This window comes from Callospermophilus lateralis, chromosome 13, assembly GCF_048772815.1.
Source record: "Callospermophilus lateralis isolate mCalLat2 chromosome 13, mCalLat2.hap1, whole genome shotgun sequence".
Taxonomy (NCBI): Eukaryota; Metazoa; Chordata; class Mammalia; order Rodentia; family Sciuridae; genus Callospermophilus; species Callospermophilus lateralis.
The window spans coordinates 13043666-13063833 of NC_135317.1; the positions used below are offsets into that span (position 1 = coordinate 13043666).

At 49.5% G+C, this 20168-nt stretch overlaps 1 protein-coding gene across 1 annotated transcript in view; it reads left to right on the forward strand.

Moving 5' to 3' along the window:
- Positions 1–203: 203 nt before the first annotated feature.
- Positions 204–20168, forward strand: part of Map3k21 (mitogen-activated protein kinase kinase kinase 21) — a 35572-nt gene continuing 15607 nt past the window's right edge. The window contains exons 1-4 of the mRNA XM_076832159.1: positions 204–1011; positions 11651–11831; positions 15172–15320; positions 16134–16309. Of these exons, the coding sequence (XP_076688274.1) occupies positions 204–1011; positions 11651–11831; positions 15172–15320; positions 16134–16309 (1314 nt within the window). The remainder of the gene's footprint in view (positions 1012–11650; positions 11832–15171; positions 15321–16133; positions 16310–20168) is intronic.

Genomic DNA, 20168 nt, shown 5'->3' on the forward strand with positions numbered 1-20168 from the left:
GTCCATGGGGGCCGCTGCAGCAGCAGAGGCTGCCCAACCTAAACGGAGGCTGGGACGGGCCTTCGGGTAGGGGGCGTGACCTCCGCGTTCCTGGGGCCGTGCTCCGCTCTCCATACGCCCACCCTAGGCGCAGACCGCGACACCACTGGACGATGCGCGCCCCAGGCCGCCCGGGAGACTGAACTAAGCCCGCCGCGCCGCGCATGGCCCTTACGGGCGCCCAGGGGGCGACCCTTACGCCGGGATCCCCGGCCCAGGTCGCCCCCGCCAGCGCCGCGTCCTCGTCGTCCGCCTCCTCGGGTGGTGCGTGCCCCGCGGGCGCCGGGCTGTGGGCCGCACTCTACGATTACGAGGCGCGCTGCGAGGACGAGCTGAACCTGCGGCGCGGCCAGCTGGTGGAGGTGCTGTCGCAGGACGCTGCCGTGTCGGGCGACGAGGGCTGGTGGGCCGGCCAGGTGCAGCGGCGCCTGGGGATCTTCCCCGCCAACTACGTGGCGCCGTGCCGCCCGGCCGCCGGCCCCGCGCCACCCCCCGCGCCACCTCCGAGACCCGGCTCGCCCGTGCACGTCGACTTCGAGCGGCTGGAACTCAAGGAGCTCATTGGCGCCGGCGGCTTCGGGCAGGTGTACCGTGCCACCTGGCAGGGCCAGGAAGTGGCTGTGAAGGCGGCGCGCCGCGACCCGGAGCAAGACGCGGCGGCGGCGGCGGAGAGCGTGCAGCGCGAGGCGCGCCTCTTCGCCATGCTGCGGCACCCCAACATCATCGAGCTGCGCGGCGTGTGCCTGCGGCAGCCGCACCTCTGCCTGGTGCTCGAGTTCGCGCGCGGCGGGGCGCTCAACCGCGCGCTGGCCGCCGCCGCGCCCGATCCGCGCGCGCCCGGTCCGCGTCGAGCGCGGCGCATCCCCCCGCACGTGTTGGTCAACTGGGCTGTGCAGATCGCGCGCGGCATGCTCTACCTGCACGAGGAAGCCTTCGTGCCCATCCTGCACCGGGACCTCAAGTCCAGCAACAGTAAGTGGGCTGGTGAGGCGCATGCCAGCTGGGGCCACATCGGGGAGGGCTCCTAGGACCCTCGCCGGGAGCAGAGAGGCGGCAGGCAAAGAAGCGGCTGCCACTACGGGACCCCCCCGGCGCATCTTGTGTTCTTCTGGTCTGCGCCTTTCAGGGCTGAGGCCCGGCAGGCCTGGGTTAATTGCTTTGGAGCAGGTGCCTCCTGCCTTGACTTGCTGCCCTTGGGCGTCTTTTTTTTAAAGAGGCAGACCAGATTGCTTGTAGATAAAACCTTTGTCTATATCTGTACTGGCAGGAACCCTCAGGGGCAGTAAGAGCAGGCAACAAGAAATGATATGTCCTTTGTATGTTTGTGTAGGCCCCCTTGACCATTCTTTGGGATAGGAGTGCAAACTGAGGTAGGTGTCCTTGGACATTGAGGTGCCCTGGCAGCCCTCTAGCCTAGTGGCCTTTTACTGGCCCTTTACAAGTGAGTATTGAGGTTGTCATTTTCCCAGTCCTGTGTCAGTTGAACTCGCAGCCTATGCATGCAATGCCCTCAGCTCCGTTCCCTTCCCCCATATTCTGTCCCTTAAATATGGCTTCATGTCCTTTGCCTTTTTTAAAAAATATATTTTAGTTGTCAATGGACTTTTGTTTATTTACATGTGGTGCTTAGAATCAAACCCAGTGCCTCCCACATGTTAGGCAAGTGCTCTACAACTGAGCCCAACCCTGGCCCGACCTTTGACTTATGGGAAGATTTTTTTCTCTTGCCATCTCTGTGTATAAGGACGTGATTTCACTTACACGTTCTGTGGTTTCGTTCTAGATGGGGTAGCTTCTTTTCTTCAGATAGAAAGTGTCTGTCTGAGCCAGTATGCACTTGTGGGTTAAAATCAAGTGCATTGTCTTTGCATAGGTACTTGAAATCCTGGCCTGTGCCCTTTACCTTGTTTATAAACAGGTTGTATTTTTCTGGTGTCAATAAAGAACTGACATGTGACCTAAATCCAAATACTGTTAACCTTCACTGTATAAAAGAGCTAATAAGGTGGCTGTTTGAAGTTTTATTTCTTTGCTCTTGAAGACCACTTCATATGAATGAAATGAAATGCTTTGGAAGATTAAAGGCTGCAGCTGGAGCTGGCATTTGCCTGTTGCAGCAGCGTGTCTTTCAGTCTTGTAAAACCTGCTGGGACTGGAGGTGGTTCAAATGGAGCCCATGTCCTCCAAGAACAGAAAGAAGAGTGACCGAAGAAATGACAGATCTGTTGTATGTTTGTATAGATTTTTTTCCTATCAAAATCCTTCAGTACTGAAAATTACTTAAAAATGACTAATGTAGCATTCACGTTATAGGAATTGTGAATGCTTTGTTGTAGTTGTTTCATTGTGTGATCCCGTGCTCCCCAAGTCTCTCATAGCTCTGATTTTAATGGCCTAAGTGATAGGAGCACAGCCTATCAAAATGTGGCATAGAAGAGGGTCAGTGCCCCAGTGTATTCTTAGTGCTCTGTAGGTCTGGTGAAGGACTTTGGGACTATTTGTCTTAGACATTGTTATAGTAATGATGCACCATTTTCAGTGTACTTCAGATTTGGAGTCTTGCCAAATTTAAGTATTTGTAGGTGTCCCACATCTGGGACCATGGGACACAAATGGGCTAAATCGTAACAAGAAATACTATGGCTCTGGAAGAATAACTGTGATTTTGTTGACACTGGAAAAACTTGGAGAGCGCAGATGGTTGTGCATGTAGTAGATTTTTTGTACTTTGAAAGTGATTACATACCGCTACTTGGTTTTTCAGAGTTCTTACCCTCAGAACACAGTGCCAGACATCCCACAGCATTTTACTTTCTGTCATCGTCAGGCGAGGTCACCTTGGCTTCCAAAGGATCAGTTGGCTAGTCACTAGCTCAGCTAAGTATTTGTTGCATGTGGCCATTAGTATAGTTATGTGATGGATGTAAAATGAAATTTCGAATAGAACCTTAAATGTGCAAGTCACAGTGCCTGGTGCCGCCTTACTCTGGCTGTCTGGCTCTATTTGTTCACTGAGCAAATGAATTCTTGCTTGGGGCATGAAGCTGGGACTTCTTGCTCAGACTTTTCCCAGTGTAGCTGATACTCCGCCACAGCATGCTTGTTTGACTTTATTCATTGTTTGCTAATGGTGGTAGTAAGTTAATGACCTTGTAAACTAGACCTTAAAAGTCAATATTGAGCTTTATTTTCACTCTGCAGTCTACTCACATAACAGAGCTGGTGGAAGTCTGTGGAAATTTTTGTCTAAAACAATAATTTGTTGTTGAACAACGGTGGTTTTCGTAACTCCCAGGAGGCTGCTGCCATCCTGTCTGCCTGCCCCAGCGAGGCACGATACCAGGCCACCTTGGGCCACTGCAGAACTGCTAGTTTTACACGTGCATCAGAGAGGAGAGAAACATTGAGGATCCATGAAATTCATATAACCCTGTGCCAGGCTCCTCCAGGCCCTAGGGACAGAGTAGCAAACCAGAGGACAGTGACAACATCCTTGCCATCATAGAGCTTGGCCCGACAGGTATGTATGCATTCATGCATTCACCTGTGTTATCCAGCTGGGGGCTGCTGTCAGTAGTGGTGGAGTACAGGGACTGTCTCAGACAGGGGTGGGTGGCCACAGAAGCCGCTCTGAGAAAGAACCCCAGGGGAGTTCAGGAGTCTAGCACAGATGCAGGCAGGGGAAGAGGGAGCAGGCCTGAGGAGTTGGGGAGCCCAATGAGGCTGAAGGCCAGAGCTGTAGGCGCTCAGCTGCCCTGAGCTTTCTCTTCCAGGGTCCTGGGAGTTTTATGCTAGGAATAGTGCGATCTAACTTCTGTTTTTATTTAGTTTATTTATGTTTTGCGGTGTTGGGGGTCAGATCTAGGGCCTTGGGCATACCAGGCCAGTGCTCCACCACCCAGCCACACCCGGCCCCCTGACTTCTGTTTTGAGAGGCCACCAACTGCTGGGCAGAAGGGACTTTTGGGCTGAGGACACGCTGTTGCTGCTGCTGCTTGTGGGAGGGGCTTTCTGGGAGTTGGGTGGAGACCAAGGATCAAGGTGCACCTTAGGAATTGAGGGGGGCATTGGAGTGGGCTTGGTGTTCACGCTGAGCCAGTGAGCGGTGGCCTTCATCATTCTTCAAGGAAAATGGCATCCCAGGGAGATTGTGCCGCAGATGTCAGTAGCTCTGAGGTCAATGACCAAACATCTTTTATCCTGCTGTTTTTGTTTTTTAGCCTGTTGTGAATAATTATTACTAATTTACTTTACGGTTTACAGATACACTACACCTATAGTCTACAACTAGGCGTAAAGTTATTTTTTATGAAATGCAATCTAAAGCTCTAAGAGAGACTGACAAAGGAATCTATGTATTTTTAGCTTTTCCATTAATACGTTATAAACAAAGGAATTGTTTGATAAAATTATAGCAGATGTAATAACAAATAAGGTATTTCAGGCCTTCTAAGAGTGGCTTGGGGCCACTCTTACTTACGCTGTTATCAATTAAAAGATACCTATCCCTGCCCTCTTGTACTCTCTCACCAGGACACACTGCTCCCTGGAGGGCCACTTCCTGTCCCAGGGCACAAGGGCAGGCAGCACAGACTTCCCAGTGGCTGCTGAGGCGTGAATGTGCTCTTGAAACATGATGAGCAGGGGGCTGGGGCTCAGTGGTAGAGCGATCTCCTAGCATTCTTGAGGCTCTGAGTTCGAGCCTCAGCACCACATAAATGTAAAATAAAGATATTGTGTCCACTTAAAAAAAAACTAAAAAAATTCATGTTTTTTAAAAAAAGATTAGCAAAAAGCCAAGGCAGAGACTCTCTTCCTCGGCCCGAGATGCTTGGCCCGAGATGCTTGCCTATTCACTGTGAGTAGGCCACTTCTTAACTTTTACACCTGGGGGACGGCTGTTCAGTTCCAGATTAGCAGACTGTACATAGTGGTCACTCCGTAGTCAGAGACTGGGAAGAGAGGGGCGGGCCGTCCCCCTGGTCCAAGGTTGCCCGTGTGCCCTGCATCTTCACACAAGCATGTAGGTGTCCACCTTCACTGGTGGCAGGCATTGGCTTCAGGTCAGCCAGACCTGGAAGCAAATCAGTGTTGCCACCTGCTAGCAGGTGATCTTGGTTTCCCACAGCGTGTATTGATTTCCTGTCATGGAGCCTGGCAGAGCCCTGTAGGGAAAATCTGTTGAATGTTATTAACTCTTCAGAGGCAGCCAGATAAATCCCAGCATTGAAGCCTGAGAGCTTTCCAGGGAACAGTGGTGAGCAGCTAGGTGTGGCCAGAAGGAAAGGCGGAGATGGGTTTTCTGGGGCGGGAATTCGGGTTTGGTGGGGCTGTGCAGGTGTGTGTGCCAGGTAGTGGACATCAGAGAACTGTTGAGGGTCCTTGAGGAGGAAGGTGGTATGTGGTCTGCTGGTGAAAACAAGTAGCGGGAAGGAAAGAACAAAGCTGGGGTCATAGGCTTTATTACTGTGCTGCCAGAGGCTGTTAGAATGGCAGCGATAAAAACATAAAAGGACTTACTGAGATGCTGGTTTGAGGTCAGTTGCTGATTATCGTGCCCCAAGCTCTGGTTTTAAAATAAGTTTGTTTAGCTGTTTAGTCTATTTTTTGCCCTGATTTCTCACTCTCTTTAGAATTGTAAAATATTAATTCAGTTTTCTGTGGCTGTAACTATAAAAGTCCCTAACCGTCTCCAGTATCCCCAGGGCCTCCCCGCACAGAAGTGTCCCCACACAGGACTTGAGCCAGCTGAGGAGTCCAGGGTGAGAGGTGCTGGAGGAACTCTGATGACACTTTATTTGCTTGATACTTTAATTTTCCACCAAGTGACCCCCCAGGGAGTGTGAGCTTAATTTTTAAATTCATCTTCTCCAAATGCTGCTTCCCTTTGGGCACTTCTCGCTAAATAATGGTGGTGACAGGAGCAGCAGCCACCCTTGAATTGGGCCCCCAGCTTCTGGGCACCTCTGGACTTCATGCCATGGCTCCTGGGTCCTCTGAGGAGCGTCTGGCCACCCCGCCCATGGGATTACTTCACTATGAAGCCAGTGGGTCTAAACAAACTGGTTTTAAAACCAGCTGGACAGAGGTCCAGGGAATATAGATTATTATTAATTATAAATTAAAAATATGTAGTGATATTAAAACAGGAATAGACCCATTGCATGTTGACATCACATTTTCAGTGGGGGAAAAAACCCACATTTTGTAGATCAAATTCTGCATGGAGAATGCCATTGTGTGACGTGCAGAGTCTCGCTGAGTGGCAGACGTATGAAGGCTGGGTGTGTGGACCTTCCCGGCTGCTGTGCAACCTTTCTTGCCATCCAGGGGGGCTGGGGTCCTTGGCACTGGTTGGCCCTATTGGCACAGCAAACACTGTCCTTCTCAGCACCTGCATACCTTCCTAGATCACTAGATCAGTCCCCGCGTGAGCTTTTACAAATAAACTTCCCTGTCTCATTTTTGGATACTCTGATTCAGTTGATGTTACTTGGGAAGGAGTCATGTCTTTCTATTCTAGCATCTTGTTTTGAAAATCCTGAAATATATGGAACTGAAAGAATTCTAAATGAACCTTTCCATACCATCTCTTAAACTCCATCCCCAAGACTGTGTAGCCCCCCCTCACTGGTCGGACCTCCACGTCCCTCCTCTTGGCTTAGGGTGGAGCAGGACATTGTTTTGGAAAGCTCCCATAGGATTCAGGTGTGGGGCCAAGTCTGGGAACTACCCCAAGGACTGGATGTGTGGATTCCTGTATGAGGCTGGTCTGGGGTATATAAATCCTCCCATCTGCAGGCTGGATCCCAGTCAAGGCAGCTGTCTGATGGTCACCTCTGACTGGTCACAGGAAGTGCCAGATGAGACTCTGCTTGGCTTATTCTGGCAAGTTCCAGGGAAAGGAACATCTCCAAGCATTTGTCCTCTGAAGTTGGGGGACAGATGAGGCGATTGTGGTGTGTGAGGAGTGGGCTCCGACTCCACCCCTCTGGCCCACCCTTCCCCAAGGACCCTGTGAGTTGAGGAGGATCAAGTGGGCTCCTCTGGCTGGGCAGACCCCCAGGAAGGGTCTGAGAGGAAGCATTTCTGACTTTGCAGGCCACGTGGTCTTTGGCCGCTCCTCAGCCCTGCTGTTGTAGCCAAAAGAATCACGACAACATGTAAGCAGTTGAATGTGGCAGTTTCCAATAAAACTTTATTTACAAAGGAGGTTTCGTTCCGAATTTGGCTCACAGGTTGAATTCTGCCAACTCCCGGTGTGTGTCCAAGTGGTTAATAGCACAAGATAAAACCTACGTGTCCACTGGTGACTATGCATTTTTACATTTTGTTTAGAAACCCTCTCAATGCCTAGTTCTAGTTTATTTGTGCATGAACTCATTGATACGTTTTCTTTGACTCTTTATCACCGAAGAAATCATTATTATTGTTCTTTCTCCAAATTGTAGTGCCATTTACTCATGTTTATTCATGTTGGCTGAGGGAAAGGGTTTTTCTTTTTTTTTAAGTTTGGCTGATGTGGTTGATTCAGTCAGCCCACCCCTGAGGACAGGGCCTGAGCTCTGCTTTGTGTGGAGTGTCACCCAGGATGAGTGGCAGAAAGGACTAAATTACGACTGTAGCCATTTTGTTTGCACAACTCATTGGTAACTTCTGCATATTTAAAAAATTTAAAAAAGAGCAAATTACAAGTATTTAGGGAAGTGTCTCCATTGCACCTAGGATATGTCAACTTTCATTTCTGAAGATTTGGCTTGACACAGTGTGGGTTTTTTTTCAGATTTTCTACAAATACTGCGTCAGCCTATGAGTGTAGGGTATGGCATAAGAGTCCTGTCTCAGTCTCCTTCATTATGTGTCCTGTTAGTGAACCAAGCAGGGTGCTGGCAGCAGGGACTGATTTCACATCAGTGAATCATAAATGTTTTCTCATTAAAACTGGATACTGTGTCCACGAACACCTGCCTTGTAGCTGACCATGTCTGTGTTTTCTTTACAAGGGTGTTGTATGTATAAGCCAACTCACTCACTCATAGAACAGTTATTGATGGATTAACCACTATGTGCCAGGAACTCTCCTAAGCTCTTGGTGGTCAGTAGCGAACAAAGCAGAACAGACCCCTCCCTTAGTGCAGCTTATGTTCCAGCAGGGAATAAAATGGTAATATAGGTATTGTGCTGGCAGAAGCAAGTGCTCAGCGTTAAAGCTAACGTGGTAAAGCAGGATGGAGAGGGTGGGGGCGAGCAGGAGGTTCTGAACCATGTGGGGTGGTCTCAGGAGGGGGACACCAGCAAAGGCAGGTTTGTAGCAGGGTCTGGAGCAGTGAGGGTGTGGCTGGGTTGGGAAGAGCATCCTTGTTAGAAGCAAGAAATGGCACAGTTGGCGACAGGACCCATTGTGATTGCTTTTTTTTTTAAGTTGTTGATGGAACTTTATTGTATGTGGTGCTGAGAATCGAACCCAGTGCCTCACACACGCTAGGCAAGTGCTCTACCACTGAGCCCCAGCCCCAGCCCTGTAATTGCTTACATCCTGTACTATAATTCTGGACAGAATTTTCCAAGGGGCTGAACAATCCGTGCCTCCTGCTGAGATTGAGGGGCAGCCAGTTGATCTTGTGGAGGTAGCTGGGGGACATGGTCACCGAAGGCCCAGGAAGGGGAGCCAGTGGGAAGTTACCAAGGCTGCCTGGTTTGTAGTTCTGAGCCGAGGTGGCCGCCAGTGCTCCTCGGCCCTTCCTGCTGGTGACAGGAAGTGGAAGGTGGCCCCACCTGTACCTGAAACCTGGCTGGGGGCCCACTGTGTGCCCCTGGTGAGACGCTATTAGTGGTTTCAGTCACACTGCCCAAGAGATAAGAAATTTCAGGAATTCTGCCCCACGGCCCTGAAACAGAATCCCAGACAATGGGCCCTTGCACATATCCCTCCCATACAGACCTGGCGGCCTCCAGGTGCACTGGTTTTTATGACTGGTATGGTAGCTGTTGGACCGCACAGGGAAGGTAAATGCACATCTTTCTCACGATGGCTTCTGGCCTGGCAGAAGCCTGACAGGGTTCACTGAAGTCCACGAGAGCGAATTTGAAAACTTGCCACAAACTCTTTGATCCCAGGCTGTGTCTGCATGGGAGGTCCTATGGCGGGCAGCTGAGTCTTGGGCTCTGTTGTAGGCCCTTCACACGTCACCTGTCCTCTCTCCAGCACGACCCAAGCTGCTGGTGTGGGTGCCTGCCCACAGACCCATAGGTGGGGAACCAGAGACAGGAAATCAAAACAGGAGGCACCTGGGAGAAATCCCCTGCAGAGAGAGCAAGCTCTTCCAAGGAACTGATGACAGCTGTCAGCTGGGCTCTGCTGGAAGGATGAGGGCAGCCAGTTCTGGGGTCACACTGGGCCTCACTGCCCCCCCACACACCTGTGTGACTGTATACCATGTATTCAACCTCTGGTGTCTCTTTCTTATCTATAACGTGGAGACAACAGTGTCTACCTGTCAATTGTGTAGTGGGTTATATAATGAAAGATCTTTGGCCTCACCTGGCAGAGAGTGTTTTCAGCAGAGACTGACACTGGAGAAAATGGCTCTTATGATCAGACATGAAGAATATCATGCCTTCTGTCTTGCCCCAGTTTTGTTCGGATAGTTCATTCCAAAACCTCATATGCTCGTTTTCTCATTTTCCTTCTAAGAGCACCTGGTTGCTCTTTTAACTGAAGAACGTATTTTACTTTTCAGGGTGAACCTGAGTGAAACCATCCCTCCCCACGTGCACCGCTTTCTCTGTTCAGTGGATTTGCTCAGTCGCTCGCTTTCTCTGACTCTCCTTTGGTCATGAAGATTGCCTCTTGGGGCTTTTGTGAATGAGATCATGCTGGTGGCAGGAGTGCATGCAGGGGACACTCAGTATTTGTTGGTGACTCTTCTTAATCTGATGTTCCCAGGGGGTAGAAGGGCAAGAACCAGGGCAGTGTCAGGGCCCGTGTGTCCTCTTCTGTGGACATTCAGCTCTTACTCTGAATCAGTCTCCGCAGAGCAGGTTCAGGAGCCGAAGGCGAATCTCTTCTGCCATTTACCTCCTCTTCTCCCCAATGCCCCCTCTGTTCTGGGCCCTGCACCCCAGGCTGGCTGACTGGAGCAAGAGTCGGGTGAACACAGGTGTCACGGTGCACCATGCCTCCTGAGTGCTGTGCGGATTGTATGCAGGATGGGATGGTTGTTTCTCTCCCTTTGGGGGTTGGAGGGTCTCACCAAGGAGACCTTTGGTCTGGCTGAAAAGCCAGCCCAGCTCTAGAGGATGAGGTATGGGGTGTATCTTAGGTCGGTGTGCAAATGTAGAGGACTGTGGCTGCCCAGTTAGGGGTGTGGACACTGGCCTGGGTTACATGGAACCACAAAGGGGCTTTTTTTTTTTTTTAGTGCAGGGTTATTGGAATCTGGTTTATACACAGTGAAGTGGCCCCCCGAGTGTGTGCAGTTTGATGAGTTTTGGCAGATTAATAGAGTCCTGTGACCGTCACCATCAAGGTGAAGAATTTTCTTCACCCCCTGGAGCTTCCCAGATGCCCCTTTGCAGTCAGACCTCCTCCAGAGCCTCCGGCAGCACTGACCCGGGTTTGCCTCTCCAGAACCTCCTGTGGGGTTAGAGTAGGGGCCTTCATGTCCGGCTGTCAGTTCACAGAATGGTTTTGTGATCCATCCTGTTGCATGTGCTGGTAGTTTGTTCCTGGGGTTTTAAGAGGTAAACAGTGCTGTAATGCCTGGGGGACCTGCAGCTGGTGGTGTGTGTACAGAGGAGGAGGGCGTGGCCGCTGGTTTCGTGGGAGCCTCCTGGAAACCCAGGGACACCTGCTCAAGGTTCTGGGCATAGGAGAATCAGCCAGGGGCAGAGGATGGGAGGGTGCCAGGAAGGTGAAGGGCTGGCCGCCTGGCAGGACTGAATGCACCCTGCGAGCTGCAGAGCAGGAGAGGCCCACAGGAGAGGCCCCAGACCTGGTGTGAGTTCCCTGCCCGCAAGTTCATCGCAGGAGGCGGGGCTGAGGACACTGGCACCTGGGGTCTCTCTGAAGCTTTTGCTTTTTGCTGTATTTCAAGCTTCAGTAAAGCAATTAATGACATCTTATAAATAATGTTCAGGAGCTAAAGGATGATGGCGAGCGTTCTGTAAATTCAGGAGACTAAAATCTTATGGTCGTGAGTTACGGTAATATACCATCCAGTCATGAGAATGTCTGCTTGGGCCACGAGGCATTTCTGGGAAGAAAACAGTGTATTTTTTTTTTTTTTTTTTCATATCAGACAAATTGTTACAGATCAGAAGTCTCAGCAAATGTTTCTTGCCATGGAAACCCTTTCCTTTCCCAAAAAGAAAAATAGCGACTTCTAAGCTGTGTTGCACCTTTAGGTTTTCTTAAAAATGCGTAACTTGAGGCACAAATGACCCAGTCAGGGTTATAATAGGCCTGCCTGCTTTAAGTTAGGAAAAATGATGAAATACAAATTCATTCTCACCTGTGCCCCAAACTCCAGTGAGATCGTGTTTTAAGTGCCGTTGAAAACCCATGACCAGAGAGCGGGGCGATGAGCGTGTCCTCCTTGGCTCTCCTCAGTCTTGCTGCTGGAGAAGATCGAGCAGGACAACGTCTACAACAAGACGCTGAAGATCACGGACTTCGGGCTGGCCCGCGAGTGGCACAGGACCACCAGGATGAGTGCGGCCGGCACCTACGCCTGGATGGCCCCCGAGGTCATCAGGTCCTCCCTGTTCTCCAAGGGCAGTGACGTCTGGAGGTGAGTGGTGGCTGTGCTGAGTCCTGTGGGGCTGGGTGGCCCCGAGCTGAGCCGCCAGGTGCACCTGCAGGGGGTTTAGATTTCTAGTCAAGAGCCACAGGACGGGGACTCGAGGGTTCTGTAGTGGAGACCCCGTGTACTGGGTGAAGCTTCCCGTGAAGTCAGGAGCTGATTGGAGCTCACCGTCTGAGTGAAGGGCAGGGCCAAGGAATGAAAGGAAATCCCCCCTCAAGCAAACTTGACTTCTGTGATTCACAGACAACTAGCATGGAAGGAGCTGGAGGAAAAGGAAATTTAGACGGTCCCTCCATGTCCTCAATGTTTCCTCGAAAGTTGAGGGCCTTAGGGTGAGGACGGAGAGTGAACCCAGCTGGGACACCAGGTGCTGCTGCTGTCCCTCAGCTGTACCTCCTTAGAGTGACATCACCAACAGCAGGAGGGCAGAGAGAAGCCAGGCCTCCCAACAGCTCCAGTGTCCTCAGAGCTAGCTAGCCTTGGCTGTCGCTCATCAAGACCTGCGTGGCACATGTTAAACTCACAGATTTTTCTCTGTGGTCTTTGAGCAGCCTTGCTGACAGGCAATTCCCATATCGTGCAATTCGCCCCTGAAAGGCACATTACAGTGGGTTTCGGTATATCAGTAAAGCCCATCAGCACGGTCAACGTGGAACATTTTTGTTACCCCATAAAGAATCTCCATATCCCCTCACCCTTCAGTCCCGGGGCCCCTTCTCTCCCGGCCCCGGGCACCAGTCTGCATGCCAGGTCTGTGGACTCGCCGATTCTGAACATTTCAACTGAATGGAACCTTCCAATATTTGTCCCTTTGTGTTGGCTTCTTCCACTGCATCACGAGCTTCATTCTCTTCAGGGCCAAGTGATAGTCCCTTCTGCAGATGGGCCCCATTTTGCTCGCCCATTCAACTGGCGGTGAGTGTTTGCTCTGCGTCCACTCCTGGTTATTATGGATAATGCTGCTGCAAACACCCTGAAGACGCGGGTTTGGTTCTCCGGCATGTACCCAGGAGTGCCGTGGCTGGGCCATGTGGCAATTCTATGCTTAATTGTTGAGAAGCCACTCCTGGTTTCCAAAAGTGCTGTTCCTCTCTGAGCTCACAGCAGCGTCCACAGGTTCCTTGCCAACGTGGGTCGTTATCCGATTTTCTGCCTCGTGAGTGTCCCAGATGTGAAGTGTGTTTCATTGTGGTTAAAACTCAAATTTTTATTTATTTTTTTAGCACAAAAGAAAACTAATGGCAGGAGAGACAATGTCACTTGCTAGTGTCCATTTCCACGAAGTGATAAGCCTCTGTTTAAACCCAGATGTGTCTGACTTCCAAATTTCTGATCAGCAAAAATTGTTTTGTCTTTTAATCTTAAGATGCACTGGAAGTTACTCAGACCCACACGTGAAGTCAGTGGCAGAAACACCTGACAGTAAAAGTTCCATAAAGTTGCTTTATATTTACAACATTTAAATACGATTTAGTTATTTTACTTACAACGTGTAAGAAGCTTATTGTTGGGTGGGGAATTCTGTGGTGTCTTAGCACCAGTTTAAAAAATTCAAAGGCTTACACATCCCTGCTTACTGAGTTAGACTGTCCCCTGTTAGAGGCTGAGCATGGGCTTTTATAGGGAAATAAGGGTTTTCATTGATGTCATCACAGTGGTTTTCCAGCATGTGAGATGAGTGAAATTTCTTGTAAGAAATCATACTTCAGGACTCTAACAATTATTAAACTACTTCATCCATCAGGTTCACATTCAAAATGATAGGTCTGAAGGCGGGAGCCAAATCATCCTGTGCCTCTGTCACAGGCCTGTGGTCAGCAGGGGGCGTGAGCTCCACATGCTCCCAGTGGTCCTGTCTGTCTAGAAGGAAGCAGGAAGCAGGCTGGGGGCTTGTGACAGCCAGGAAGCAGGGCTCTCCCCAGTTGGCTTGCTTGTCATTGATGCTCCCACTGCTTGGTAGATGGTGGGAGAGCCTCGCCAGGCTAGTTAGTGGTACTGAAACAGGCCGAAAGCAAGGTGGGCGGCAGGCAGGAACCACAGGAAATAAGAAAGCAGAGGACCGAGACCCTGGGACCCTTGGGGCTGCTGGGTGCAGAGCCGCATGCTGCCCCTCTCCGGAATGCAAGGCATTGCACGTGGGGGTGTGGGCGCAAGTGAGGCTGGGAGTGCCCGGTTTCTTTTCGTGACTAAAAGGCTCAGGGGTCACTCCAGTTAAATTGGGCTAATTGGGCTGCACAAAATAACCACACAAGAGACACAATAACTTTTTCTTTAGGGTCGCTGTGACAGCTCCTCTGATCTTAAGGGTCCGGAGGAAGAGAAAGAGCGAGAGCACACATTGACACCTTTTATTGAGGAGAAGCTATTCAAATGAGGCAAGGGGCCAGGTTTCAGGGGGCTGAGTCTGTCTTCATGATGTCCACTGTCATCAGGTTGATTGACCTCTGGGTAGGCCACACCCAAGGGCACAGTAAGAGAAGGGGACACACACAAGGCACTTCCATGGAAGATTCTATCCTAAACAGGGCAAGGAGTTATATTACAAAGGAACAGGTGAGTGTAGCTTCACCCATGGGGCTGTAGCTAATGAGATTTTTTTTTTTTTTAATTTTTTATGTTGAAGACTTTGAGTTCTGAGAATTTTTTGATCCCCTGCTCTGAGGTGATTTTTCTTAACCAATATATGAGTTAAGCTTACTTATTCTTGAAATCATGTCATTACTAATGAATCAAGATGGAAATAATTGACAAGAAACTAACCAGATAATCTTGGAAAAGTATTGGTTTCAGGGTGAAAGCTAAGAGGTCTGGCATGTCACCATCTGTGGTGCTGCGTCATGTACGTGATGCGTTCCTTTCTCTTTTCTCTTCTGCACAGAACAGCTCTGAGGGGTGGAGCAGGGTTTGCTGTTATTTAGGGCTCAGCTGAGTGAAGATGGTCTCTCTGGGCTGTGAGTGCAGACAGGGCTAGTGAGCAGCTCACCACGACCTGCATCCTGCCTGGGTGCGCCACAGGCCTCGGTGCCAGAGCAGCCCTGCCCAGGGTGGAGGAGCACCAGCGCACCCCAGGGCCTTTTCCTGGCATGTGCCGTGTTCTCCCTTCTTTCCCGTGTGTATCAGTTCCCAGCCTAGAGTGCAGGCAGCCCTAGTGGAGGGGGTCTGTGTGGTGTGCAGGTGTTTGAGCTGTCCTCCCCCTGGACAGTGGCCACTAGCCAGCTGGGTGAGCCACCCTGGTGGGGACTTCAGGAAGGCCACATGTGTGTCAAAGCTGTCTTGAGGAAGGGGCTCCTGGGCCCTTTGACACCCTGCTGACTTTTCTTCCCAGCTATGGCGTGCTGCTGTGGGAGCTGCTCACGGGAGAGGTGCCCTACCGTGGCATCGACGGTCTTGCTGTGGCCTATGGGGTGGCTGTCAACAAGCTCACTCTGCCCATCCCGTCCACCTGTCCCGAGCCGTTTGCCAAGCTCATGAAAGGTATTTATTTGTGCAACCATTGCTTTCGTGTGTTGGGGCCAAGGAGAGGGGCTCGTGAGGACATCCGCATGGATAGCCATAAAAAGCAGTGTCTGGTGATTCCAATTCCCAGTTGCTTAGGGGAGAAGCTTCGTCTTGGATAGGAACCCTCACGTGACCCGCTGGTGACCCGAGTAGCTGAACACCATGCGTTTTTTAACAGAGCCTCCTTTCTGCACAGAGCTCAGCCGAGTGGAATGAAAGTTTCCCTGTACAGCGCAGAACTCAAGCAGCCCTGAGCTGGGCCACATCTGCCATTTGTCACACCTAACGATCAGAAGTGTTTAACAGGCTTACCTAGCCTGGTTGTACCTGACCTTGTCTATCTGATCCTTATCTCTCGAAACTCATTTACTCTTGGTAAGGCGTGCTGTTTCCTAGAACTGCTGTTGTGAGGACAACACTCTGGAGACTGTGTTCCTGGGGTGGGTTTTATGGACATGAATTTCTGCACCAGGAAGTCTGTGACCCTGGCAGCTGAGGCCTCTACAACACCATTCACGGCAAGGCATGGGACACACGGGTCCAGGTGCTGACCGTATTGTGGTGCTGGCCACAGCAGCCTTCCTGGCAGGGACCTGGGTTGATAAAGTGTGGACATTCTTGTTAGTGGGTCCTTAAACCTTCAGGGCAGATGTTGAAGACATGGGTTTCTGGTTCAGTGACAGATGTCAAGCTGAAAACCAGGTTGGTGTAAAATACATTTTAAAACCACACTGTGGAAGTCCCCTGAAGTATGCCCAGGGAGAATCACATGGTTCCTGTTTATCTTAGAGTGCTGGGAGCAAGACCCTCACATCCGCCCGTCCTTCGCCTTGATTCTCCAGCAGCTGACTGCTCTAGAAGAGGCCGTGCTGACCGAAATGCCCCAGGATTCTTTTCATTCCATGCAGGATGACTGGAAACTGGAAATTCAGCACATGTTTGATGAGCTGAGAACCAAGGAAAAGGTGAGGTGGACTTTTTAATTGTAACATGCTTACACTCATAAAAATTATGGAAAATAAGAGCCAAAGTCACTAGTAGCGTTATTCTACAGTATTTTCAGGATTTATGGGTTCTTGCTTTCTTTTGGTTAAAAATAAAAGCAAAAATGTCCTTAAAATAGATAATTGGGGGAAAAGTCCTTTTGTTTGGAAAATTTTTAAATGTTAAAAAAAAAAGGAGTAGCATAATAAACCTTTTGTGTGCATTAACCAGTTTAGTAATTGCCATCATTTCATCATTTGATAAATCTCTCCCTACTATTATTATTGTTACTACTCCTACTACTGTTATTTGGCATTACTGGAGACTGAACCCAGGGTGCTACACCACTAAACTACATCTCCAGGACTTTTTATTTTTTGAGACAGGGTCTCACTAAGTTGTCCAGGCTGGTCTTCAACTTGTGATCCTCCTAACTCAGCTTCCTGAGTAGCTGAAATTACAGGCCTACATCACCACACCTGATTCCCATTGTGTTTTTTAAACTGGAATATTTAAACCAAATCATGTTATTTTACCCATAAGCATTTTGGTGCATCTTTAGCTTTCTTGCCAAAATGTCCACAGTAACCCTTCCATCTCATATACTTGCTTGGTACTTGGAGGTCACAAAGATGCCTTCTTGCAATTGGCTCATGCACCTCAGACTCACAAGGTCTGCATGGTTTCATGGTCAGGGCTTCCAAAGCCTCTTTGATGCTGGTTCTTCCTGCTTCACCTCTCTGATTTCTGAGACCATTGCTTTGCTGGGGAAACGGGACTATGCATAAGTGTGGACTCCTAAGATGTTGCCGTAGAGCTGTGCTTGGCTTAGGCTTTCTCGGGGTGTGGGGTGGATAAGCCCATATGCTAAGCACACTGAGGCTGCAGCTCTGTGACATGAGAGGGCACCCTGGGTCAGGAGCACAGTGGGAAGGCGGACTGGGAGATGAGTCGTGTGGTTTCCTGGATGAAGACAGATGCTATTGAGGGACACGTAGGGACCCCAAATTCAGGCACGCCTCTCTGGTACAGTGGTAGTATTTATTTCTTAAAGACATTTTGTAGTGCTTGAGCATTTTGATGGTCAGGGTTTCTTCCTGCCTGGAGTGTGTGACCTGCAGTACTGTCGAGCCCTCTGAATGTTTGTGCCCACAAATTCCTAACATGTCACATTGAAGTACAACATGGTAAGTTTCTGTGACCTCTATCAGGTTATACCCTTGTAAGAATCCCATACCTCATTGGACTGTCAGGTGGACAAGGGGAACATACGTTCAGGAGGACTGAGGTCTGGTCTCCAGATGGATGACTTTGGGCTCTTGGGATGTTAGCCTGCCAGGAAGGCTGTCAGCTCCCCTCTAGGGAGCTCAGGAGATGGCATGGGATCACCCAGGGGTCTCATGCCAGCACTGGTGGCCATCTTTAGTGGTGAGGACCAGGGCTCTAAGCCAGATGGCCTGGCCAAATGGGCTTGAACTCAGCATCACTCTCTGCTTCTGGGTGTCATAGCAAGGCCATTGTCCCTAGGATTGGGGGAAGTCGGTTGAACTTTCCTTGCAGTACACCAGTCCACTTAGGAAGAGCTGGGTACTTGTTCACCTCAGGAGAGGACAGGCTAGCCTTAGCTGACCTGGGTGGTGCCCTGGCAGAAGGTGGGCACCTGCTGGGGAGGGATGTGGAGGCCACAGGCTGGCTGGCCCTTCACCTTGCAGCTCTTGGCAGGGCTACTCTCAGCGGGGAGGTCACCGTTACATTTAGGATGAACTTCAGTGCTTTTAGTTGACTTAAAAACGATATTTTTTCCCTTTTACATTTCTCTAAATTATTTTCAGGAATACTAAAATTTGATGGTTCATCAGAAAAATAAAAATGATTTTATGCAGGGGTAGAGGATTTTGAGGCAAAAATACTAAAAATCACAGAATTAAAATTGGGAAGTGATCTCATTAGTCACAGCTATTCTGACCTTTTTCCTTTAGTCATTGATGAAGCCTCTCTGGGGCTGCAGGATGCAGGTGTGTTGGGCGATTCTCCCGTCGGTGGGTTAGGAATAAGAGCTTGCTTCCAGAGCGCTTTCTGCCTCTTGAGGTTGAGAGTGGAGTCTTTCTTATTCTTCTGATTGCATTTTGGTGACCTCTATCAGGTTATACCCTTGTAGGAATCCCAGCATTAGCTGTTTTGGTGCTGATTTTTTTCCTTCGCTTTGATTCTTACCCATTGCTCTTTGGAATCCAGCATTGATGGTATCTTGTGAGCCTTTGATTCATCATAAGAGAATCATCCCACCTTATGAATTTATGTTTTGCTTAAAGCTTCCTGATGGCATCTTTCTGACACAGTGAGGAGCACAGGGTCCAAGATGGGTCTCCTCTGCTCACAAGGAGACATGGGCTCCCTGGCTGGGAGGCGTGGGCTGGAATGGATGGCCAGGCACTGGGCCGCCACGGTCTCATTGCTCAGCTATATACAGCTTCTCAGATGTGGGTCCCGAGTCCCCCAGCCTCTCTCCAAGTGCCTGCTTGGGTTCTGTGGTACAGGAGGTTGTCGTTAATGATTGAGCGGCCCGTCTGGGAACCCGGATCTGCCGTTTCAAGGATGGCCTGCAGCCAACAACTGCCCCTTCTGGCACTCCTTCCAGCAGGAGGACTTGCTTGGTGTGCTTCATTACAAAATAGCCAGAGGGTTTAATGGCCCAGACCTCTTTTTTTCTTTTACTTTAGAATTTTAAAATTCACAGAAGTGGAGGTGGGCCACATGCAGTGGGACATGTTCCCCACCCTCAGGACTCTTTGACTACTTTCTTTTTGATCATATATAAATATTTACCATGTTTTAGGCAAGTGATTTTTGTTTTTTTTTTTTCTTTTTTCGGGTGAGGTTATTACAAGGGGATGCATATTTTAGATTGAACCTGGAATTAAAAGTGGTTTCTTATTTAATTCATGTAGTAGTGACATAAAAGCCCGAGTGAATGTGCTGCCCATATCTCGTCCTTATGCCTCTCATTTGACAATAGTGAGCTGGATCGGCGTCAACACTGCTGAAAAGTAATATTTTTTTAAAAGGTCATGTTGGGAGTTAGAAGCTGTAAGCTGAATAGAAATTATCCTCTGTCCCCAAATATACTGTAGTAAAAGCTCCAATTTGGACAAACTAGTTGGAGAAAGTTACCAGTGAAAAAATGAATTACAGAACTTTTAAAAATACATAACATTTTTCTTTCTTTTCAAGTAATAAATAGCAGTCTGCACCTGACACACTGTAATGAGCTGTATAAGCAGGACCCAGCTGGTGCTTATCCACAGGCCAACCAGAAGGCTGGCTATCTGGGGTAAACCATTCCCTCTGCAGTTTTGTTTGTGCACTTTATTTTAAAAAATTTAAACTAAAGGATGCTTCAGAGTTGAGTTTCAGTTCTCTTTGGTGAAATTGCCATAAATTCAGAGTTGGTTTGATCTGAATGAACACATTTGTTCTTGGAGCTCCTGGTCTCTTAATTTTTTGTGTGCTGAGGCTGGAACCCAGGGCCTCATCCTGCTAGGTAAGGGCTCCATCTCTGAGCTGCACCCCGGCTCTTCTAGTCTCTTCTGGATCTTGTCCTGTTAGTTTGTGTGTGTGTGGTAGGGGCGGGCGGGGGGTGGTGGTGGTGGAGGTGATGTTCTTTGTTTATTTTGCTTTGTGATAATTGTTCTGACAGACCTGGGTCCATCTGTAAAGTCCAAGGGGCTGGCAGAGTTGAACTGGCCCCCTAGTCCCTGGCTGGCCCTGGGGACCAGCACCCTGGAGGTGGGCCACATGCAGTGGGACATGTTCCCCACCTTCAGTACTCCCAAAGCCTAT